A 25,490-nucleotide genomic window follows, 5' to 3' on the forward strand; every position below is an offset into this window, starting at 1 on the left:
TCCCACTGGATGTGAATTCTCCCTCCCTGTGAGTTTTCCTTGCCCTTTTGTGGGTTCTTCCGAGGATGTCGTAGTCGCAACGGTTTGTGCAGTCCTTTGAGACATTTGTGATTTGGGGCTATATAAATAAACATTGATTGATTGAATGATTGTTTCAATGAGTTCTCGCCGAGCAGACAAAAACTGTCTTTGATCTTATCAATCAAAAGGCTTGTAAAACTCCACTGAGTAGGATGGGAAGCGACATGAAGGTGTCAGTTTCTCTGATGTAGTGTAATCCACGGGAAGATTTTGTCTTGACCCGAGATCTACAAAGTGGAGAGGAAGCGGGACCCCACCCCCTCCAGGCACCTTTCTCTTTGAACTGTTTTGTGATCAAAGGCAGCGGCTGTTTGTGACCCTCATCCCTTTAGAAACAGCTGTTGCCATGTAATCAGGGAAAGTCCAAATAAAAGAGTAGTTAATTATATTTATATAGCGCTTTTCTCTAGTGACTCAAAGCACTTGTACATAGTGAAACCCAATATCTAAGATACATTTAAACCAGTGTGGGTGGCACTGGGAGCGGGTGGGCAAAGTGCCTTGCCCGAAGACACAACGGCAGTGACTAGGATGGCGGAAGCGGGGATCGAACCTGCAACCTTTAGGTTACTGGCACGGCCGCTTTACCAACCGAGCTATACCACCCTTTTTTTTTCTTTTAATTAAGCCTTTTTTAAAAGCATCCACAGTCTGTGGTGAACTCAGGTGATCAGGTCAGGCAGAGCGTTCCACAGACTGGGAGTGGCGGAGCAGAAAGTTACGGCCACTGAGGACGACGTGGCGAAGTTGGGAGAGTGGCTGTGCCAGCAATCTGAGGGTTACTGGTTCAATCCCCACCTTCTACCATCCTAGTCACATCCGTAGTGTCCTTGGGCAAGACACTTCACCCTTGCTCCTGATGGGTCCTGGTTAGCGCCTTGCATGGCAGCTCCCGCCATCAGTGTGTGAATGTTTGTGTTAATGAGTGAATGTGTAAATACTGTCAAAGCACTTTGGGCTCCTTAAAAAGGGGTAGAAAAGCGCTATACAAGTGCAATCCATTTACCATTTACTTTACCAACCGAGCTATACCGCCCTTTTTTTAAAAATCAAGCCTTTTTTAAAAGCATCCACAGTCTGTGGTGCCCTCAGGTGGTCAGGGAGAGCGTTCCACAGACTACGAGCGGCGGAGCAGGAAGCCACGGTCACTACCAAACGAGCTATACTGCCCCATAGTCATCATTGTCACTGGGTGTGAGTTTTCCTTGCCCTTATGTGGGCCTACCGAGGATGTCGTAGTGGTTTGTGCATCCCTTTGAGACACTAGTGATTTAGGGCTATATAAGTAAACATTGATTGATTGATTGATTTTTTTTAAATGAAGCCTTTTATAAAAGCATCCACAGTCTGTGGTGCCCTCAGGTGGTCAGGGAGAGCGTTCCACAGACTGGGGGCGGTGGAGCAGGAAGCCACGGCCACTGCCCTTTTTTTTTTAAATGAAGCTTTTTTTAAAAGCATCCACAGTCTGTGGTGCCCTCAGGTGGTCAGGGGGAGCATTCCACGGACTAGGAGCGGCAGATTACAAAGCCATGGCCACTCTACCAACAGAGCTATACCGCCCTTTTTTAAAATTAAGCCTTTTTTAAAAGCATCCACAGCGTGGTGCCCTCAGGTGGTCAGGGAGAGCGTTCCACAAACTGGGAGCGGCGGAGCAGAAAGCCACGGCCACTCTACCAAACGAACTATACTGCCCTTTTTTTTAAATTAAGCCTTTTTTAAAAGCTTCCACAGTCTGTGGTGCCCTCAGGTGGTCAGGGAGAGCGTTCCACAGACTGGAGCTCGAATTTTACTTTTAACGGCTGCACAAACATGGGACACATTTGAAAATAAGTTTGTGCAAGTGATTGAGGGGGCGACTTACTTGCCGTCGGCCAGGTTGACGGAGCGGAACAAGGGGTAGTCCTCGGGACCGGGCTTCCCGTGCTGGTCCTCGTACTGGAAGATGGGGGCGCGGCCCACCTCCACGCCCAGCTGCTGGACGCCCTGCTTGTTGTAGAGGGACAGCAGGAAAGACTGGAGGCCGGCTTTGGGCTTGATGGTGAACAGGATGGAGAAGTCCTCTGGAAAAACTCCCCCTAGAGGTGGTGAAAATCCACAGTTCATGACAGTCAATGATGTTGAAATGCCATTTAAGTCATCCAGCCATTCTTTTTCTACCGCTTGTCCCTTTTGGGGTTGCATCTCAGCTGCATTTGGGCGGAAGGCAACGTACACCCTGGACAAGTCGCCACCTCATCGCAGCCGTTTAAGTCAAGCCTGACTTTACTAAGTCTCGCAAGACTTCAGTTCAGCCAGCATCAAAGCAAATGTTTAGATTTATTTATTTTGTATCTTTTTGCAGCGAGCGTTATCACCTCTTATCAAAGTTTGTTGGATTTAAAAGGGGTTAACTTCTTTTTACACTTACTTGCGCAAGTTACAGTGTCCGCCCTGAGATGGGTAGGTTGGGAGTTCAAACCCCGGCCAGGTCATACCAAAGACTATAAAAATGGGACCCATCACCTCTGTACTTGGCACTCAGCATCAAAGGTTTGAATTAGGGGTTAAGTCATCAAAAATGATTCCCGGGCGCTGCCACCGCTGCTGCTCACTGCTCCCCTCACCTCCCAGGGGATGATCACGGGTGATGGGTCAAATGCAGAGAGTAATTTCGTCCCACCTGGTGTGTGTGCGACAATCGTTGGTACTTTAACTTTTTAACTTGTATCTAAATCATCATCGTCAAGTATAGATTGTATTGTAGCGGCCCGTAAGAGTTAGTGCTGCACGGGATTCTGGGTATTTGTTCTGTTGCGTGTATGTTGTGTTACGGTGCGGATGTTCTCCCGAATTGTGTTTGTCATTCTTGTTTGGTGTGGGTTCACAGTGTGGCGCTTATTTGTAACAGTGTTAAAGTTGTTAATACGCCCACCCTCAGTGTGACCTGTATGGCTGATGACCAAGTATGCCTCGCATTCCCTTGTGCATGTGAAAAGCCGTAGATATCATGTGATTGGGCCGGCACAGTAAGGCAGTGTTTCGCAAATGGGGGTAGGCGTACCCCTGGGGGTACTTGAAGGTAAGCCAACCAAGCTATACTGCCCTTTTTTTAGAAAAAAATAAGCCTTTTTTAAAAGCATCCACAGTCTGTGGTGCCCTCAGGTGGTCAGGGAGAGCGTTCCACAGACTGGGAGCGGCGGAGCAAAAAGCTCGGGTGGTTTAGCGGTATAAAGAATGTGGGATTTACAATATTAACTATGGAGGATAAAACACTGAATATTGACAACTTATGAACATCACAATCTGATACATCTGGTACATCACTAAGCTTTAGAACTTATTTTGAAAATCTCCTTCCACACCCACATTTCAGGCCCTGGAAACACTCTGTGGAAACGCTCCCCACCCACATTACTTGGTGCCTAGTCTGAACTGTTGTGACTTAGATTACCATAGTAACTAATTAGATTACCATAGTAACTAGTAGAGCTACACCTTCCATCTTAAACAGGGGTCTTGGACACACGAGACGTTGTTTTGTGGCCCCCACCTTAATGTGAAAGTCTAACGTCAGTGCGGCCGGCGAGTTTTCTATGAATGGCGCTTGACAGCGTTGTGTTATTTGGCTCCAAAATGGCTTTTTCAACATTCTGGGTTGCCTACCCCTGCATTAGTGGAAAAGCCGCAAATGAGTGGAAGCGGCAGAGATGTTGCCATGGAGACGAGGGTTTTCTTACGTGCACCGGCTGTAGTCACATCGCCACACCTGTCCGTCAGTAATAACAGTCGACCAATTCAAACCGTTATTTGTAGAGATGTCCGATAATGTCAGACGGCCGATATTATCGGCCGATAAATGTAATATCGGAAATTATCGGTATCAGTTTCAAAACGTAAAATTCGTGACTTTTTAAAAACGCCGCCGTACGGAGTGGTACACGGACGTAGGGAGAAGTACAGAGCGCCAATAAATTTTAAAGGCACGGCCAGTCACATAATATCTACGGCTTTTCACACACACAAGTGAATGCAAGGCATACTTGGTCACCAGCCATGCAGGTCATACTGAGAGTGGCTGTATAAACAACTTTAACACTGTTAGAAATATGCGCCACACTGTGAACCCACACCAAACAAGAATTCGGGAGAACATCCTCGCCGTAACACAACATAAACACGACAGAACTATTACCCAGAACCCCTTGCAGCAGTCACGCTTCCGGGACACTACAATAGTTTCTTTCCTTGCGGCCCTGCCTCACCCAGACTCTGCCACCAGTGGCCCCCAGGTGAATTGAGTTTGAGACCCCTGATCTTAAAGATCCATCCATTCATCTTCTGCCGCTTATTTTATGGACCCGAAGTCGAGTTTTTTAGGTCTTAAAGATCTAAAAAAAATTGGGGGGAATGTCCGGCGGGCCAGGTGGAAAAGCTTAACGGGCCCCATTTGGCCCCCGGGCCTTAATTTGCCCAGGTCTGCAATAGATTGAAGCGGGGCGACCAGATTTCTCCACGTTGAAGCGGCTTGTCCGGACAAAGAGTGTCCAGAAGGAATATGCGGTCGCTTTCGAGGGATTCTTGATCCCTTGCTCATGTTTACATTTCAGTTTCAGTCCTAAGTTAGGGGGAAAAAAAATGTCTCTTGAAGTGCAGTATTGTACGAATAATGTCTGCCTTCTGTGTCTAATAAAAAGAGGCAGACAGAGTCCAAGCGCTGCGTGCCAAGAACAAGGACGGCAGCGATTACACTTCATTATTGACATTGGCACTGGAATTGTCCTAAATTGGACCCAGTACAGCCCCCAGACCGTGAATAACAGCAATCTGCCCCTGTACCATGAATTGATTTAAGCGGACCCCGACTTTTCGTCCTGGTCGTGGAACTGTGGACCAGCTCTATACTCTCGGCAGGGTCCTTGAGGGTGCATGGGAGTTTTTGCCCAACCAGTCTACATGTGCTTTGTGGATTCGGAGAAGGCATTCGACCGTGTCCTTCGGGAAGTCCTGTGGGGAGTGCTCAGAGAGTATGTGGCGGTCTGCTACCTGTATGATCAGTGTCAGAGCCTGGTCCGCATTGCCGGTAGTAAGTGGGACACGTTTCCTAGGGGGTTGGACCCCGCCAAGGCTGCCCTTTGTCACTGATTCTGTTCATAACTTTTACAAACAGAATTTCTAGGCGCAGTCAGGGTGTTGAGGGGATCTGGATTAGGTCTCTGATTTTTGCAGATGATGTGGTCATGATGGCTTCATCTCACTGGATTGGTTCGCAGTAGAGTGTGAAGCGACCGGAATGAGAATCAGTACCTCCAAGTCGGAGTCCATGTTCCTTGCCCAGAAAATGGTGGATTGCCATCTCCGGGTTGGGGAGGAGACACTGGCCCAAGTGGAGGAGTTCAAGTACCTAGGAGTCTTGTTCACGAGTGAGGGAAGAGTGGATCGTGAGATCGACAGGCGGATCGGTGCGGCGTCTTCAGTAATGCGGACGTTGTACCGATCCGTTGTGGCGAAGAAGGAGCTGAGCCGGAAGGCAAAGCTCTCAATTTACCGGTCGATCTACGTTCCCATCCTCACCTATGGTCATGAGTTTTGGGTTATGACCAAAAGGACAAGATCACGGGTACAAGCCGCCGAAATTAGTTTCCTCCGCCTTTCGCCTCAGCTCCTTTTACTGGTCGATCTACGTTCCCATCCTCACCTATGGTCATGAGTTTTGGGTTGTGACCAAAAGGACGAGATAACGGGTACAAGCGAACGGAATGAGTTTCCTCTGGCTTTCGGCTCAGTTCCTTGTACCGGTCGATCTACGTTCCCATCCTCACCTATGGTCATGAGCTTTGGGTTGTGACCAAAAGGACAAGATCACGGGTAAAAGCGGCCAAAATTAGTTTCCTCTGCCTTTCGCCTCAGCTCCTTTTACTGGTCAATCTACGTTCCCATCCTCACCTATGGTCATGAGTTTTGGGTTGTGACCAAAAGGACGAGATAACGGGTACAAGTGAACGGAATGAGTTTCCTCTGGCTTTCGGCTCAGTTCCTTGTACCGGTCGATCTACGTTCCCATCCTCACCTATGGTCATGAGCTTTGGGTTGTGACCAAAAGGACAAGATCACGGGTAAAAGCGGCCAAAATTAGTTTCCTCTGCCTTTCGCCTCAGCTCCTTTTACTGGTCAATCTACGTTCCCATCCTCACCTATGGTCATGAGTTTTGGGTTGTGACCAAAAGGACAAGATCACGGGTACAAGCGGCCGAAATGAGTTTCCTCTGGCTTTCGGCTCAGTTCCTTGTACCGGTCGATCTACGTTCCCATCCTCACCTATGGTCATGAGCTTTGGGTTATGACCGAAATGACAAGATCACGGGTACAAGCGACCAAAATTAGTTTCCTCCGCCTTTCGCCTCAGCTCCTTTTACTGGTCAATCTACGTTCCCATCCTCACCTATGGTCATGAGTTTTGGGTTGTGACCAAAAGGACGAGATAACGGGTACAAGCGAACGGAATGAGTTTCCTCTGGCTTTCGGCTCAGTTCCTTGTACCGGTCGATCTACGTTCCCATCCTCACCTATGGTCATGAGCTTTGGGTTGTGACCAAAAGGACAAGATCACGGGTAAAAGCGGCCAAAATTAGTTTCCTCTGCCTTTCGCCTCAGCTCCTTTTACTGGTCAATCTACGTTCCCATCCTCACCTATGGTCATGAGTTTTGGGTTGTGACCAAAAGGACAAGATCACGGGTACAAGCGGCCGAAATGAGTTTCCTCTGGCTTTCGGCTCAGTTCCTTGTACCGGTCGATCTACGTTCCCATCCTCACCTATGGTCATGAGCTTTGGGTTATGACCGAAATGACAAGATCACGGGTACAAGCGACCAAAATTAGTTTCCTCCGCCTTTCGCCTCAGCTCCTTTTACTGGTCAATCTACGTTCCCATCCTCACCTATGGTCATGAGTTTAGGGTTGTGATCAAAAGGACGAGATCACGGGTACACGCGGCCGAAATGAGGTTCCTCCGCCGGGTGGCAGGGCTCTCCCTTAGAGATAGGGTGAGAAACTCTGCCATCCGGGAGGAGTTCAGTTCCTCCACATCGAGAGGAGCCAGATGAGGTGGCTCTGGCCCCCCGAACGCCTCCCTAGGGAGGTGTTTAGGGCACGTCCAACCGGTGGGAGGCCACGGGGAAGACCAGAAAAGGGTGGAGTGCCATTTACGGGTTGGGGAGGAGACCCTGGCCCAAAGGGAGGAGTTCAAGTACCTAGGAGTCTTGTTCACGAGTGAGGGAAGAGTGGATCGTGAGGTCGACAGGCGGATCGGTGCGGCGTATTCAGTAATGCGGACGCTGTATCAATCCGTTGGAGCGAAGAAGGAGCTGAGCCAGAAGACGGTCGATGACCTATGGTCATAAGCTTTGGGTTATGACCGAAAGGACAAGATCACGGGTACAAGCGAACAAAATTAGTTTCCTCTGCCTTTCGCCTCAGCTCCTTTTACTGGTCGATCTACGTTCCCATCCTCACCTATGGTCATGAGTTTTGGGTTATGACCGAAAGGACACGATCACGGGTACAAGCGAACGAAATGAGTTTCCTCTGGCTTTCGGCTCAGTTCCTTGTACCGGTCGATCTACGTTCCCATCCTCACCTATGGTCATGAGCTTTGGGTTATGACCGAAAGGACAAGATCACGGGTACAAGCGGCCGAAATGAAGTTCCTCCGCCGGGTGGCAGGGCTCTCCCTTAGAGATAGGGTGAGAAACTCTGCCATCCGGGAGGAGTTCAGTTCCTCCACATCGAGAGGAGCCAGATGAGGTGGTTCTAGCCCCCCGAACTCCTCCCTAGGGAGGTGTTTAGGTCACGTCCAACCGGTAGGAGGCCACGGGGAAGACCCAGGACACGTCGGGAAGACTATGTCTCCCGGTTGGACTGGGAACGCCTCGGGAAGAGCTGGACGAAGTGGCTGGGAGAGGGAAGTCTGGGTTTCCCTGCTTAGGAAGAAGATGGATGACTGAGAAACTTATTGGGGTGTTACCATTTAGTGGTGGATTGTACGGAATACGTACTGAACTGTGCAATCTACTAATAAAAGTCTCAATCAATCAATCAAGTCCTTCTCAGTCGGACCAAACGTGACATTTACCTGGGAAGAGCTGCTTGGTCGGAGCGCTGATCTGAGCCGTCTTGCTCACCCGGTAGGCGATGTCGGGTTTGGAGCCTCTCCTCATGGGGCAGAAGCCGGGCGTCTTCTTCACACCTGGAGGGGAACTCTTGAAGCCCAGGACCTTCAACACGTCCACAGGCTCGGCTGCGGCAAAGAGAGGAACAAAAATATGCCGTGTTAAAAACTCTGGGATGTTCTTTTTTTTAGCTAAAATTGTGTGTAAATGTCACAACGAATCTATTTATCTATTTTCTTATTTTTGTATGTTTTATTATGAATTTGCACTAAAATAGTTTTTGCTTAAAATTCTGTTCTACAATGACAATAAAGATCAATTCTATACTATGCACGAAAAAAAAAAAAAGACTATGCTAGTCGATAGAGATGTCCGATAATGGCTTTTTTGCCGATATCCCGATATTGTCCAACTCTTAATTACCGATTCCGATATCAACCGATACCGAATCAACACATTATTATGTCTAATTCTGTTGTGATGCCCCGCTGGATGCATTAAACAATGTAACAAGGTTTTTCTTAATAAATCCACTCAAATTATGGAACAAAATGCCAACATGGCGCTGCCATATTTATTATTGAAGTCAAAGTGCGTTTTTTTTTTTTAAACATGCCTCAAAACAGCAGCTTGGAATTTGGGGTGGGCGGGGTTTCGGGGTAGGGTGTATATTGTAGCGTCCCGGAAGAGTTAATGCTGCAAGGGGTTCTGGGTATTTCTTCTGTCGTGTTTATGTTGTGTTACGGTGCGGATGTTCTGCCGAAATGTGTTTTGTCATTCTTGTTTGGCGTGGGTTCAGTGTGGGCGCTTATTTTCTAACAGTGTTAAAAATTGTGACCTGTATGGCTGTTGACCAAGTATGCCTAGCATTCACTTGTGTGTGTAAAAAAACACATTATGTCTTTGGCCCTTCAAGTTTTATTGGTGCTCTTTAGTTTTCTCTACGTCTGTGTACCACTCCGTACAGCGGCGTTCTATCCATCCATCCATTTTCTACCGCTTATTCCCTTTTGGGGTGGCGGGGGGTGCTGGCGCCTATCTCAGCTACAATCGGGCGGAAGGCGGGGTACACCCTGGACAAGTCGCCACCTCATCGCAGGGCCAACAATTCATAAATTGTACTTTTTGAAACAGATACCGATAATTTCCGATATTGCATTTTAAAGCATTTATCCGATTTTATCGGACATCTCTACAAGTCGACATCAAAATATATTCAAACACCCCCCGGTGGCTGTGGACGGTATAACGTCCGCTTTTATTTTGCTTAGTTTCTTTAACCCCCCCCCCCAAAAAAAAAATTTGTGTAAATGTCACAAATGTCTGAAATATGGTGACAAAGTAATGAAAAGACTTCATTTCAATCAACCTACTCCGTGGTTAGCGTGTCCGCCCTGAGAACGGTAGGTCGTGAGTTCAAACCCCGGCCGAGTCATACCAAAGACTATAAAAATGGAACCCGTTACCTCCCTGCATGGCACTCAGTTTGGAATTGGGGGTTAAATCACCAAATATGATTGTCTTGCTGAAATAAGCAGGGGCGGCCATGATAACGTTGCTTGGATGGCAACATATGTTGCTCCAAAAACTGTATGTTCTTGTTTTATGTAGACCTTTAGTCGTTTAACAGTCCGGGGTCTCCGCTTTCGTATTTTACGCTTCATAATGCGCCACACATTTTAAATGGGAGACAGGTCTGGACTTCAGGCGGGTCAGGAAAGTACCCGCACTCTTTTACTACGCTGTTGAAAAATGTGGCTTGGCTTTGTCTTGCTGAAATAAGCAGGGGCGTCCATGAAAAAGACGGCGCTTAGATGGCATTCCAAAACCTGTATGTACCTTTCAGCATTAATGGTGCCTTCACAGATGTGTAAGTTACCCAGTCCTTGGGCACTAATGCACCCCCATACCACCACAGATGCTGGCTTTTGAACTTTGTGCCTAGAACAATCCGGATGGTTCCTTTCCTCCAGAGGACACCACGTCCATAGTTTCCAAAAACAATTTGAAATGTGGACTCCTCAGACCACAGAACACTTTTCCACTTTGCATCAGTCCATCTTAGATGAGCTCAGGCCCAGAGAAGCCGGCGGCGTTTCTGGGTGTTGTTGATAAAATGGCTTTCGCTTTGCATAGTAGAGTTTTAACATGCACTTACAGATGTATGGATTAACTGTAGTTACTGACAGTGGTTTTCTAAAGTGTTCCTGAGCCCATGTGGTCATATCCTTTACACAGTTTTCACTTTTTGATGCAGTACCGCCTGAGGGATCGAATGTCCGTAATATCATCCCTGAACCTTTTGATGATATTATGGACCATAGATGGTAACAATACCTAAATTCCTTGCTATAAGAGAAATGCTGTTCTTAAACGGTTTTGACAATTTGCTCACACAGGTGATGACCCTCGCCCCGTCGTTGTTGTTGAATGACCGAGCATTTCACGGAAACAGCTTTTATACCCAATCATGGCACCCACCTGTTCCCAATTAGCCTGTCCACCTGTGGCATGTTCCAAATAAGTGTTTGACGAGCATTCCTCAACTTTCCTCTGTCTTTTTTGCCACTCGTGCCAGCTTTTTGGAAACATGTCGCAGGCATCAAATTCCAAATGAGCTAATATTGGAAAAAATATAACAACGTTTTTCCAATTCGAACGTTAACTATCTCGTCTTTGCAGTCTAGCTCGGTTGGTAGAGCGGCCGTGCCAGCAACTTGAGGGTTGCAGGTTCGATTCCCGCTTGTGCCATCCTAGTCACTGCCGTCGTGTCCTTGGGCAAGACACTTTACCCACCTGCTCCCAGTGCCACACACACTGGTTTAAATGTAACTTAGATATTGGGTGACACTTTGTAAAGCGCTTTGAGTCACTTGAGAAAAGCGCTATATAAATATAGTTCACTATTCAATTGAATATAGGTTCAAAAGGATTTGCAAAATATTTAGTTTTTATTTACCATTTACACAATGTGCCACTGATTTTGGGTTTTGTAGAAAAGGTCTCACAAGTGTCTAGACATGTTTTCCATCCATCCATTTTCTACCGCTTATTCCCTTTCGAACATGTTATTTTGTGAACTTTATGAGATAAGAACATTCCCGTTCAAGTACGCCCCAAAAAATTCCGTAAATGTCACTCTTCATATTGCGCTCAACTTATAAAAGCTTTAAAACCTTGTTTTGCTATTTTATGAGGCTTCACTCACATTTATCACTTTGACTTTTTTCTTGACTGTCACTGATAATTTTATAAAAAAAAGGGATTTTAACTCTAATTAAATTTCTTTTATTTGCCCGAAAAAATTTATATATATTATTACTGTGTGAATGTGAGTGTGAATGTTGTCTATCTGTGTTGGCCCTGCGATGAGGTGGCGACTTGTCCAGGGTGTACCCCGCCTTCCGCCCGATTGTAGCTGAGATAGGCACCAGCGCCCCCCGCGACCCCAAAAGGGAATAAGTGGTAGAATATGGATGGATGGATGCTTGCAATCACACATTAACTTGGCTTGTTAGAGAGACTTCCACCAGCAGTCACATGACCCTGTTTCACCAATCAAACAATGAGCCTGGCAGTCACATGACCCTGTTTCACCAATCAAACAAAAGTCTGGCATGACCTGTTTCACCAATCAAACAAGAGTCTGGCATGACCTGTTTCTCCAATCAAACAAGAGCCTGGCATGACCTGTTTCACCAATCAAACAAGAGTCTGGCATGACCTGTTTCACCAATCAAACAAGAGTCTGACATGACCTGTTTCACCAATCAAACAAGAGTCTGGCATGACCTGTTTCACCAATCAAACAAGAGCCTGGCATGACCTGTTTCACCAATCAAACAAGAGTCTGGCATGACCTGTTTCACCAATCAAACAAGAGTCTGGCATGACCTGTTTCACCAATCAAACAAGAGTCTGGCATGACCTGTTTCACCAATCAAACAAGAGCCTGGCATGACCTGTTTCACCAATCAAACAAGAGTCTGGCATGACCTGTTTCACCAATCAAACAAGAGCCTGGCATGACCTGTTTCACCAATCAAACAAGAGTCTGGCATGACCTGTTTCACCAATCAAACAAGAGTCTGGCAGTCACAAGACCTAAATCAAATTACACACCGTAAAAAGTAATATGTTAGATTAAGTAGCGGAACTCGTCGATTTTTTCTTTAGTGTTGTACCGATACCAATATTTCCATACTTTTTGATACTTTTCTAAATAAAGGAGACAAAAAAAAATTGCATTTGTTGACTATTTGAACGGAAAATCTTAGGGTACATTAAACATGTTTATTATTGCAAGTTTGTCCTTAAATAAAATAGTGAACATACAAGACAACTTGTCTTTTAGTAGTAAGTAAACAAACAAAAGCTCCTAATTTTGTGTCATCCTTCTAGTATTTTGTGAAGGACAAACTGTAAAAATGGATTATTAATCTACTTGTTCATTTACTGTTAATATCTGCTTACTTTCTCCTTAAACATGTTCTATCTACACTTCTGTTCAAACGTTATAATCACTCATTCTTCTGTTTGTTTGATACTTTACATTAGTTTCGGGATGATACCACAAATTTGGGTATCAATCTGATACCAAGTCGATACATTGGTCATATTCAAAATCCTCATGTGTCCAGGGACACATTGTTGAAGTGGGCGGGGTGGTAGGGGGCGGGGTTTGGTGGTAGCAGAGGGGGGTGGGGGGGTGTATATTGTAGCGTCCCGGAAGAGTTGGTGCTGCAAGGGGTTCTGGGTATTTGTCCTGTTGTGTTGATGTTGTGTTACGGTGCGGATGTACCCCCAAAATGTGTTTGTCATTCTTGTTTTGGTGTGGGTTCACAGTGTGGCGCATATTTGTAACTTGTCACGGCCAGGGCGCATTCCGATGCGTCCTCGTCTGTGCACCACAGGCCACGCCCATATGCGCTCGCTCGAGCTGAGAGCAGCACGCCCACGCAGCTACAAGCCTGCAGACGATTGCCTTTCTACACACCTGGGATTGATGAGGGCGAGCTCCTTAAAAGACCAGTTGGACCCAGGGATCCTCGCGGGAACTTTAGTTCTCATATGGTGAACCGTAAGTGAAGCTTAATGCTCTATTTTTGTTTCCTCTCCGTGGCTTGATGTGTCCTTTGTTTTCTCCCGTGTTTCAGCAGTTTTTCATGGTGTACCTGTTTTCCTTCCGTTGCCCTGGATTTCGACTGGTTCCCTCGTTCCTCAACTCCTCGCTCGCCCCATGACTCTGACACGTTTCTCTCGCCCCGGCACACCCCACGGACTGCCTCCTTTGTTCGCTCTCGTCAACACTTGGTAACACACACTTCAGTTAATCTACACACATAGTCTCACACGTGTACACTCATGGATTTTGTCACACTCCATTATATAGTTCAGTAGTATTGTTTGTTATTATTATATATACATTGACTATATATATATACTACATTTATGAACATTACACACCTCTGGTGTCCGTTTGCCGTCACTTCCTCTGTTAAACCATAACAGTAACAGTGTTAAAGTTGTTTATACGGCATGTACAAGTATGCCTTTTATTCACTTGTGCGTGTGCAAAAGCCGCATATATTATGTGATCGGGCCGGGCACGCTGTTAGTATGGAGGAAAAGCGCAAGTGAGGACGCTAAAGGCACGCCCCCAATATTGTTGTCGGGTGGAAATCGGGAGTCTCCCGGGAAAATCGGGAGGATTGGCGAGTATGGTCGTACACACGGGAAAAAAATGTCAAATTAAACAAACCAATCACGTCGACGCAAGCGATTAACTAAACTTCAACCTTTGTGCAGAGTTTTTGGGTCTGATGGACCCGTTGCATTTTGTGGCTTTCAATCAGTGACCTGCGGTGAGGTTCATGGCTGGTGAGGCACTGACTTCATCACAGTCCGATTTACAAACATATGAACCCTAAATAGTGTCTTATTCACCATTTGATTGGCAGCAGTTAGCGGGTTATGTTTAAAAGCTTTAATAGATTCCCTTTTTAGACCAGTTGATCTGCCGTTTCTTTTCTTTTTCTTCTATGTCCCACTCTCCCTTGTGGAGGGGGTCCGGTCCGATCCGGCTGGGGACATCTCTGCGCTGCTGGTCCGCCTCCGCTTGGGATGGTTTCCTGCTGGCTCCGCTGTGAACGGGACTCTCGCTGCTGTGTTGGATCCGCTTTGGACTGGACTCTCGCGACTGTGTTGGATCCATTATGGATTGAACTTTCACAGTATCATGTTAGACCCGCTCAACATCCATTGCTTTCCTCCTCTCCAAGGTTCTCATAGTCATCATTGTCACCGACGTCCCACTGGGTGTGAGTTTTCCTTGCCCTTATGTGGGCCTACCGAGGATGTCGTAGTGGTTTGTGCAGCCCTTTGAGACACTCGTGATTTAGGGCTATATAAGTAAACATTGATTGATTGATTGAAAAGCTAATACCAGATGAAGGAGCAGTTTTGTCCGTGTTTTATTCCTAGGGGGCGCTAGAGCGACAATTATGAGTATTGGGGTTTGTTTTTTTTATTAGCCCCTCCATGTTCAAACTGCTTCCACAGTGGAGTGTTTTAAGACCCACTTTTATTCTTTGGCTTTTAACACTAAGTTGTGTGGTCCTCTGCGTTTTTCATACACTTTGATTTCTATTTTACTGTTTTAATTGATTTTACCCTTTAAAATAGTTTTTAATCACATTTGTTTTTGTATAGTTTTTTTTTTTTACATTGGTTTTATATTTATTTATTTTGTTGTTTTTATTCAGTCATTGGTGGAGCATAATGTTTTTTTAATATTGTTTTTAATATTTGGAAACGTTATTGTTGTTTAAATGTGCTATATGAAGTGAAGTGAATGATATTTATATAGCGCTTTTTCTCAAGTGACTCAAAGCGCTTTACATAGTGAAACCCAATATCTAAGTTGCGTTTAAACCAGTGTGGGTGGCACTGGAAGCAGGTGAGTAAAGTGTCTTGCCCAAGGACACGACGGCAGTGACTAGGATGGCACAGGCGGGAATCGAACCTGCAACCCTCAAGTTGCCGACACGGCCACTCTACCAACCGAGCTATGCATATCACAGTTTTCGCCAGTCCTGATGTGTGTGTCCAGTTTGGTGAGTTTTAAAGCTTTTTAAGGGGGTCAAATTACAGCTCAAAGAGGCAAAAATGGAATTTTTTTAAGGAAACTTTTGTTTTGAAGGGGTTTTTACCAACTTCCTGTTGATTTTAGCTGAAGGTAGTTAGAGTATGAAATCTAGGTCTAAGTCCGACCTACATAGAGGTTTTTGTTTCATGTCTCTACGACATTCTTAGGGAACGTTACAAGCAGTTTTGTCTTTGTTTTGGGGTTCGGTTCTTTTATTAGATGGCAATTTGTGTGTCAAATTTGGTGAGTTTTGAAGCATTTTAAGGGGGTCAAATTACAACTCAAAGTGGCAAAAATGGCATTTTTTTTAGGAAACTTTTGTTTTGAAGGGGTTTTTACCAACTTCCTGTTGATTTTAGCTGAAGGTAGTTACAGTATGAAATCTAGGTCTAAGTCAGACCTACGTAGAGGTTTTTGTTTCATGTCTCTACGGTATTCTTAGGGAACGTTACAAGCAGTTTTGTCTGTGTTTTGGGGTTTGGTTCTTTTATTAGATGGCAATTTGTGTGTCAAATTTGGTGAGTTTTGAAGCATTTTAAGGGGGTCAAATTACAACTCAAAGTGGCGAAATGGCATTTTTTTTAGGAAACTTTTGTTTTGAAGGGGTTTTTACCAACTTCCTGTTGATTTTAGCTGAAGGTAGTTAGAGTATGAAATCTAGGTCTAAGTCAGACCTACATGGAGGTTTTTGTTTCATGTCTCTACGACATTCTTAGGGAACGTTACAAGCAGTTTTGTCTGTGTTTTGGGGTTCGGTTCTTTTATTAGATGGCAATTTGTGTGTCAAATTTGGTGAGTTTTGAAGCACGTTAAGAGGGTCAAATTATAGTTCGAAGAGGCGGCGGAGTAGTAATAATAAAGAATAAAACCTTAGAAATTCAATAAGGTCCTCGTCCCAAAGGGACATCGGTCCCTAACTATGGCAACAAAACAAGGGAGTGAAAAAACCGGAACTAAAGGAGTCCAAGAAACAAACAAAAACATGATCAACAGACATGACAAAAATGTTCTTCACAGAAAATGAACCAAAGTCAGTGAGTCTCAGTTTGAAAAATTCATTAATTGTATAGTTTTTCTTTGAATGAAAACGGGTCCCACAGACCCTGAACACCACACAAGGGTTAAGAGTTCCTGTTGCCGCTGGCAATTATTGGAGCATAAAAAAAGGGCAAAAAAATCACTACTTTTAGTTCCTGCCGTCAGACCGCATTCCTGACGCTTGTCCTTAAGCTCCGTCTCTGCTATTTCCTGTCACGTGACGCCCTCACAGTGATAACAAGGAAACGGGGGCCGGGTTAATGGCGTTTGTTTTGATTTAAAAAGTGTTGACGCAAAGAGGGAGGACTGAACGACATAACACGCACTTTGCCTTTTGCACAGATTTTTGCTCTCACCCTCCACTTCTAGACCGCTTTTGATCGGCCCCAAACTTTGACTAAAGACGGGAACACGATGGGACAAAAGGTACAAAACCACGACTCTGACTAGTCTTCTTTTTAGCATCTGCCAAACATTGAAAAACTTTAGGCAATATTTTCCTTCTTATCTGTGATTTGGCGGGATTAAACAAAAACAAAACAACGACAACACTTATTCCCATGGAGAAAATGCGCTCCAAAGATTCACTAACAATGGTGCGAAAATCTCAAGAAATATTCCCTTTTTTTAGTCACAATACAACATGGAGACCCCTCCAGCTAGTTCTATCCATCCATCCATCCATCTTCTTCCGCTTATCCGGGGTCAGGTCGCGGGGGCAGCAGCCTAAGCAGGGAAGCCCAGACTTCCCTCTCCCCAGCCACTTACGTCCAGGTCCTCCCGGGGGATCCCGAAGCGTTGCCAGGCCAGCCGGTAGACATAGTCTTCCCAACGTGTCCTGGGTTTTCCCCGTGGCCTCCTACTGGTTGGACGTGCCCGAAACACCTCCCTCAGGAGGCGTTCGGGTGGCATCCTGACCAGATGCCCGAACCACCTCATCTGGCTCCTCTTGATGTGGAGGAACTGAACTCCTCCCGGATGGCAGAGCTTCTCACCCTATCTCTAAGGGAGATCAACCGCTACCCGGCGGAGGAAACCGCTGGTACCCGTGATCTTGTCCTTTCGGTCATAACCCAAAGTTCATGACCATAGGTGAGGATGGGAACGTAGATCGACCGGTAAATTGAGAGATTTGCCTTCCGGCTCAGCTCCTTCTTCACCACAACGGATCGATACAACGTCCGCATTACTGAAGACGCCGCACCGATCCGCCTGTCGATCTCACAATCCACTCTTCCCTTACTCGTGAACAAGACTCCGAGCTAATTGAACTCCTCCACTTGGGGCAAGATCTCCTCCCGAGGGATCTCGAGGCGTTCCCAGGCCAGTCGGTAGACATAGTCCTCCCGACGTGCCCTGGGTCTTCCCCGTGGCTTCCTACCGGTCGGACGTGCCCTAAACACCTCCCTAGGGAGTCGTTCAGGTGGCATCCTGACCAGATGCCCGAACCACCTCATCTGGCTCCTCTCCATGTGGAGGAACTGAACTCCTCCCGGATGGCAGAGTTTCTCACCCTATTTCTAAGGAAGATCCCAGCCACCCGGCGGAGGAACCTCATTTCGGCCGTTGTATCCGTGATCTTGTCCTTTCGGTCATAACCCAAAGCTCATGACCATAGGTGAGGATGGGAACGTAGATCGACCGGTAAATTGAGAGCTTTGCCTTCCGGCTCAGCTCCTTTTTCACCACAACAGATCGATACAGTGTCCGCATTACTGAAGACGCCGCACCGATCCGACTGTCGATCTCACAGTCCACTCTTCCCTTTCTCGTGAACAAGACTCCGAGCTAATTGAACTCCTCCACTTGGGGCAAGATCTCCTCCCGAGGGATCTCGAGGCGTTCCCAGGCCAGCCGGTAGACATAGTCCTCCCGACGTGTCCTGGGTCTTCCCCGTGGCTTCCTACCGGTTGGACACACCCGAATCACCTCCCTCGGAAGGCGTTCGGGTGGCATCCTAACCACATGCCCGAACCACCTCATCTGGCTCCTCTCCATGTGGAGGAACTGAACTCCTCCCGGATGGCAGAGGTTCTCACCCTATTTCTAAGGGAGATCCCCGCTACCCGGCGGAAGGAAACCGCTTGTACCCATGATCTTGTCCTTTCGGTCATAACCCAAAGCTCATGACCATAGGTGAGGATGGGAACGTAGATCGACCGGTAAATTGAGAGCTTTGTCTTCCGGCTCAGCTCCTTCTTCACCACAACGGATCGATACAGCGTCCGCATTACTGAAGACGCCGCACCGATCCGCCTGTCGATTTCACGATCCACTCTTCCCTCACTTGTGAACAAGACTCCGAGCTAATTGAACTCCTCCACTTGGGGCAAGATCTCCTCCCGAGGGATCTCGAGGCGTTCCCAGGCCAGTCGGTAGACATAGTCTTCCCAACGTGTCCTGGGTCTTCCCCGTGGCTTTTTACCGGTCGGACGTGCCCGAAACACCTCCCTTGGGAGGCGTTCGGGTGGCATCCTGACCAGATGCCCGAATCACCTCATCTGGCTCCTCTCCATGTGGAGGAGCTGAACTCCTCCCAGATGGCAGAGTTTCTCACCCTATTTCTAAGGAAGATCCCCGCCACCCGGCGGAGGAACCTCATTTCGGCCGCTTGTACCTGTGATCTTGTCCTTTCGGTCATGACCCAAAGCTCATGACCATAGGTGAGGATGGGAACGTAGATCGACCGGTAAATTGAGGACTTTGCGTTCCGGCTCAGCTCCTTCTTCACCACAACAGATCGATACAGCATCCGCATTACTGAAGACGCCGCCCCGATCCGCCTGTCGATCTCACGATCCACTCTTCCCTCACTCGTGAACAAGACTCCGAGGTACTTGAACTCCTTCACTTGGCGCAGTGTCTCCTCCCCAACCCGGAGATGGCACTCCACCCTTTTCCGAGCCAGAACCACGGACTCGGACTTGGAGGCGCTGGTTCCCATCCCAGTCGATCCATAGCCGGATGTAAAGAACCCATTACATTTTGGTCGAAATATCGATAAAAATGCTAAACGAGGAATCCCAATAATGGAAACGTTTTCTTCTACCCAGAATACAAAACATGGATCAGTTCCCATCTTTAAGTCCTAGGCTGTTCTATTTGAAACCGGAAAGAAACATGCTAGCAAACTTACGGAAACATATTGCTAGTTAGCATACATACAGATAAAGCTAGCTAGCTCACATTACGACAGACAGACATCTTATAAGTAGACGCAGCATTGGGTGCTGTGATGCGAGAAATTGGGCCGCCATCTTGAAGTGGTGATGAGGAGCCGAAACTGACAGTTGACTGGTAGAAACCAAAGATGCCGGGCGGGTGTTCAGCGTTTTTGTTGGAAATAGGAATCAGGGTATTTCTTTTATAGATAGATTTGAAGCGGGAAGTAGCATGCAAGCAAAATTTTGCTAATTAGCATACATACAGATAAAGCTAGCGAGCCCACATTAGGACGGAAATAGACATCTTATAAGTAGACGCAGCATTGGGTGCTGTCACGCGAGAAATTTGGCCGCCATCTTGAAGTGGTGATGAGGAGCCGAAACTGACAGTTGACTGGTAGAAAACAAAGATGGTGTTCAGCGTTTTTCCTGCTCAAATGAGCGGACTGTTGAAAATAGGAATCGGGGTATTAATTTATAGATATATTTGAAGCGGGAAGTACCATGCTAGCAAACTTACGGAAACATATTTGCTAGTTAGCGTATGTACAAATAAAGCTAGCTAGCTTATCTAACTAAATTGGGCTGCCATCTTGAAGTGGTGATGAAGAGCAGAAACTGACAGTTGACAGGTAGAAACCAAAGATGCCGGGCTGGTGTTCAGCGTTTTCATGCTCAAATGAGCGGACTGTTGAAAATAGGAATCAGGGTATAACTTTTATAGATAAATCTGAAGCGGGAAGTACCATGCTAGCAAACTTACGGAACATATAGCTAGTTAGCGTACGTACAGATAAAGCTAGCTAGCTCACATTAGGACGGAAATAGACATCTTATAAGTAGACGCAGCATTGGCTGCTGTGACGCGAGAAATTGGGCCGCCATCTTGAAGTGGTGATGAGGAGCCGGCTAGCCTAAACTGACAGTTGACGGGTAGAAACCAAAGATGCCGGGCTGGTGTTCAGCGTTTTTCCTGCTCAAATGAGCGGACTGTTGAAAATAGGAATAGGGGTATTAATTTATAGATATATTTGAAGCGGGAAGTACCATGCTAGCAAATATACAAAAAAATATTGCCAGTTAGCATACGTACAGATAAAGCTAGCTAGCTCACATTAGGATGGAAATAGACATCTTAAAAGTAGACGCAACATTGGCTGCTGTGACGCGAGAAATTGGGCCGCCATCTTGAAGTGGTGATGAGGAGCCTAAACTGACAGTTGACTGGTAGAAACCAAAGATGCTGGGCTGGTGTTCAGCGTTTTTCCTGCTCAAATGAGCGGACTGTTGAAAATAGGAATCGGGGGATTAATCTATAGATATATTTGAAGCGGGAAGTACAATGCTAGCAAACTTACGGAAACATATTTGCTAAGTAGTGTACGTACAAATAAAGCTAGCGAGCTAGCTAGCTAAATTGGGCTGCCATCTTGAAGTGGTGATGAAGACCCTAAACTGACGGTTGACCGGTAGAAACCAAAGATGCCGGGCGGGTGTTCAGCGTTTTTGTTGAAAATAGGAATCAGGGTATTACTTTTATAGATATATTTGAAGCGGGAAGTACCATGCTAGCAAACATGCAAAAAAATATTGCTAATTAGCACACGTACAGATAAAGTTAGCGAGCCCACATTAGGACAGACATAGACGTCTTATAAGTATTTAAGTCTCATCTTAAAACTCATCTGTATACTCTAGCCTTTAAATAGACCTTTTTAGACCAGTTGATCTGCCGCTTCTTTTCTTTCTCCTATGTCCCCCCCTCCCTTGTGGAGGGGGTCCGGTCCGATGACCATGGATGAAGTACTGACTGTGCAGAGTCGAGACCCAGGATGGACCGCTCGTCGGGACCCAGGATGGACCGCTCGCCTGTATCGGTTGGGGACATCTCTACGCTGCTGATCCGCTTGAGATGGTTTCCTGTGGACGGGACTCTCGCTGCTGTCTTGGAGCCACTATGGATTGAACTTTCACAGTATCATGTTAGACCCGCTCGACATCCATTGCTTTCGGTCCCCTAGAGGGGGGGGGTTGCCCACATCTGAGGTCCTCTCCAAGGTTTCTCATAGTCAGCATTGTCACTGGCGTCCCACTGGATGTGAATTCTCCCTGCCCACTGGGTGTGAGTTTTCCTTGCCCTTTTGTGGGTTCTTCCGAGGATGTTGTAGTCGTAATGATTTGTGCAGTCCTTTGAGACATTTGTGATTTGGGGCTATATAAATAAACATTGATTGATTGATTGATTGAAGTAGACGCAGCATTGGCTGCTGTGACGCGAGAAATTCGGCCGCCATCTTGAAGTGGTGATGAAGAGCCGAAACTGACAGTTGACTGGTAGAAAACAAAGATGGTGTTCAGCGTTTTTCCTGCTCAAATGAGCGAAAGGTTGAAAATAGGAATCGGGGGATTACTTTTTATAAGTAAGATTTAACATAAATGTACTATTAGTTGTATTTTGTGAAAAGAGTGTGTGCATATTTTTGTTCTCTGCAAACCCATGGAAACATATTTCCTGAGTTTATAAACATAATATATCGCGCCTTCCGCCCGATTGTAACTGAGATAGGCACCAGCGCCCCCCGCGCCTCCAAAGGGAATAAGCGGTAGGAAATGGATGGATGGATAAACATAATACACATAAAAAAAAAAACAAATGAAGATGTTGTGATGGCAAAAAATATCGTCGTAAACATAGTGGTATCGACGAGATACACTCCTGTACTTGGTATATTTACTGGCGGTATTTTTCAGTGGCGGTATAGTACGGAATATGATTCATTAGATTTGCGGTACTATACTAATAACAGTATATACCTGTGGAGAGGCGGAGCCGGTGAACGAGCAGCGGGGCAGGGCATGCTGTAGCCCGGCCCAAGATGGCGGCGAGGAGGTGGAGATGACGACCGAGCGGAGAGTGCCGGGCGCGACGCTAAAAGCGAGATCAGGTGCGTGGCTCGCGCACCGGGAGACAATTAACGTATCTTTTCCTCTCAGTGTATAAAAGGGCAGAAAGAGGAGGAGAGCCGGCAGCAGTGCCTGAAGGGCAAGAGTGACAGAGGGCAGACGGCGGCTGAAAAGCGACCGTCGAACGAGCAGTGGAGGAAGGAGCTGAAAAGGAACCAGAGCTACACTGGGGTTGATTGGAAAAATAAACACGAGTCAAACCTGCGCAAATATGTCCTTCCTTGATGGTCCTTGGAACCCTCACGACGACAGCAAGAGACTGTTACTATACCGTACAACAATGGAAGAACAGCAATACAGTTTTTTTTTTTTTTATAACAGTTTTAGTGGACTTCACTGAGTGGTATCATTGCTAATTTTTGTGATGACATTTTTTTTTCTTAAAAGTCCAGACATCGTTTGTCTCTCTAGTAAGAAGGAAGCGAACGAAAACTTTTAGACTGCATCAGGCCTACATGATAAAAAATAAGATAATAAATATCCAATCCCAGAATCATAACGGGTGTCAAGTTAGAGTCGCCGATGATGTCTGAGGTCACAAAAAAAACAAAAAACATCCGCCGCTAAATATTTCGGCACGTGAAGCCAAGGAAGTGCTGATCGTGCTGTTTCTGTTGGGTGGCTTTTCCTGAAAGGGGGGGCGGAGAGTCTTCAGCTGGATCTTGGAAGTCCACATGCTGAAGCTATTATGGAACTGGCACCACTCCCCCCCCCAAGTAAAACACACACCAGACTAAACTGGGATGGACCCGACTTCTCTTTTTGCTGCTACTTCATCGTTCTGCTGGAAAATAGCAAAATAAGTCGAGAATCGGATTGAAGACGGCGTATTTTTTTAAGTGGGCGTCCTTCCGTTTACTGGAATGATCCCGTTATTCCCCTAAAATATGTTTTTTTAAATGATGTGTCAAAAATAATACTTAAAAAATATCCATGATAGACACAACACGATGAATACATTTTATTTAGAAAAAAATAACGTTGTTTTAGTGGGCTACTAGTCATTTTATTCCCTTTGAATAAAATGGCTTTTAAATGTTGTGTCTAAATAACATTAAAAAAATATCCTTTATAAATAGACATAACGTGATGAATATAATTTTATTTAGAAAAAAAAAAATCACATTGTTTTGGTGGGCAACTAGCCATTTTATTCTCTTTGAATAAAATGGCTTTTAAATGTGTCAAAATATTATTAAAAAAATATTCAAGATAAATAAACATAACATGATTAATACATTTTATTTAGAAAAAAATAACATTGATTTGTAGGCTGAAACTAGTTTTATTCCTCTAGATTATAATAGCTTTTAAATGTTGTGTCTTAATAATATTAAAAAAATATTATTTATAAATAGACATAATGTGATGAATACATTTTATTTTGAAAAAAATAACATTGTTTTGGGGGGCTACTAGCTATTTTATTCCCCTTGAATAAAATGGCTTTTAAATAGTTTGTTTAAATAATATTAAAAAAATATCCGTGACAAATAGACACAACCTGATGAATACATTTTATTTTGAAAAGAAATAACATTGTTTGGGTGGGCAACTAGCCATTTTATTCCCTTTGAATAAAATGGATTTTAAATGTGTCTAAATAATATTTAAGAAATAACTGTGATATATAGACATAACACGATGAATACATTTTATTTATAAAAATATAAATTAGGGTTTTGGCGGGATGCTACCTCTTTTATTGCGCTTGAATAAAATGGTTATAAAATATTGTGTCAAAATAATGTTTATAAAATATCCGTGATGAATAGTCATAAAACAATGAATAGATTTTATTTTGTAAAAAAAAAAAAAACATCGTTTCGGTGGGCTGCTAGCCATTTTATTCCCCTTGAATAAAATGGCTTTTAAATGATGTGTCAAAATAATATTTAAAAAACCTCCGTGATATATAGACCTAACGTGATGAATACATTTTATTTAAAAAAAAACATAACATTGTTTTGGTGGGCTACTAGCCATTGTATTCCCATGGAATAAAATGGCTTTTAAATGATGTGTCAAAATAATATTAAAAAAATATCCCTGATTAATAGTCATAACGTTATGAATATATTTTACTTGGAAAAACTATATATTGTCTGGTGGGCTACTTGCCATTTTATTCCGCTTGAATAAAATGGCTTTTAAATGTTGTGTCTAAATAACATTAAAAAAATATCCTTTATAAATAGACATAACGTGATGAATACATTTTATTTAGAAAAAAAAAATCCCATTGTTTTGGTGGGCAACTAGCCATTTTATTCTCTTCGAATAAAATGGCTTTTAAATGTGTCAAAATATTATTAAAAAAATATTCAACATAAATATACATAACATGATGAATACATTTTATTTAGAAAAAAATAACATTGTTTTGGTAGGCTAAAACTAATTTTATTCCTTTTGATAATAGATTTTAAATGTTGTGTCTTAATATTAAAAAAAATATTATTTATAGATAGACATAATGTGATGAATACATTTTATTTTGAAAAAAATAACATTGTTTTGGGGGGCTACGAGCTGTTTTATTCCCCTTGAATAAAATGGCTTTTAAATGATGTGTCAAAATAATGTTTAAAAAACCTCCGTGATTAATAGTCATAACGTGATGAATACATTTTATTTTAAAAAAACATAACATTGTTTTGGTGGGCTACTAGCCATTTTATTTCCATGGAATAAAATGGCTTTTAAATGATGTGTCAAAATAATATTAAAAAAATATCCCTGATTAATAGTCATAACGTGATGAATATATTTTATTTAGAAAAAAATATATTGTTTTGGTGGGCTACTTGCCATTTATTCCGCTTGAATAAAATGGCTTTTAAATGTTGTGTAAAAGTAATATTTAAAAGAAATATCCGCCATAAATAGACAAAACAATGAATACATTTTATTTAGAAAAAAATAACATTGTTTTGGTGGGCTACTAGCTA

General features: G+C 44.6%; 1 protein-coding gene across 2 annotated transcripts in view; it reads right to left on the reverse strand.

The window, feature by feature from the left end:
* The window catches only part of LOC133568031 (collagen alpha-1(XI) chain-like), an 82,393-nt gene that overhangs the window by 45,181 nt on the left and 11,722 nt on the right, over positions 1-25,490 (reverse strand). For both annotated transcript variants that reach the window (XM_061919725.1, XM_061919724.1), the window contains exons 2-3: positions 8,190-8,354; positions 1,943-2,156 (exon numbers count right to left, since the gene is read on the reverse strand). In XM_061919725.1, the coding sequence (XP_061775709.1) occupies positions 1,943-2,156; positions 8,190-8,354 (379 nt within the window). The remainder of the gene's footprint in view (positions 1-1,942; positions 2,157-8,189; positions 8,355-25,490) is intronic.

Source organism: Nerophis ophidion, linkage group LG14 (genome assembly GCF_033978795.1).
Source record: "Nerophis ophidion isolate RoL-2023_Sa linkage group LG14, RoL_Noph_v1.0, whole genome shotgun sequence".
In the NCBI taxonomy this organism is placed as follows: Eukaryota; Metazoa; Chordata; class Actinopteri; order Syngnathiformes; family Syngnathidae; genus Nerophis; species Nerophis ophidion.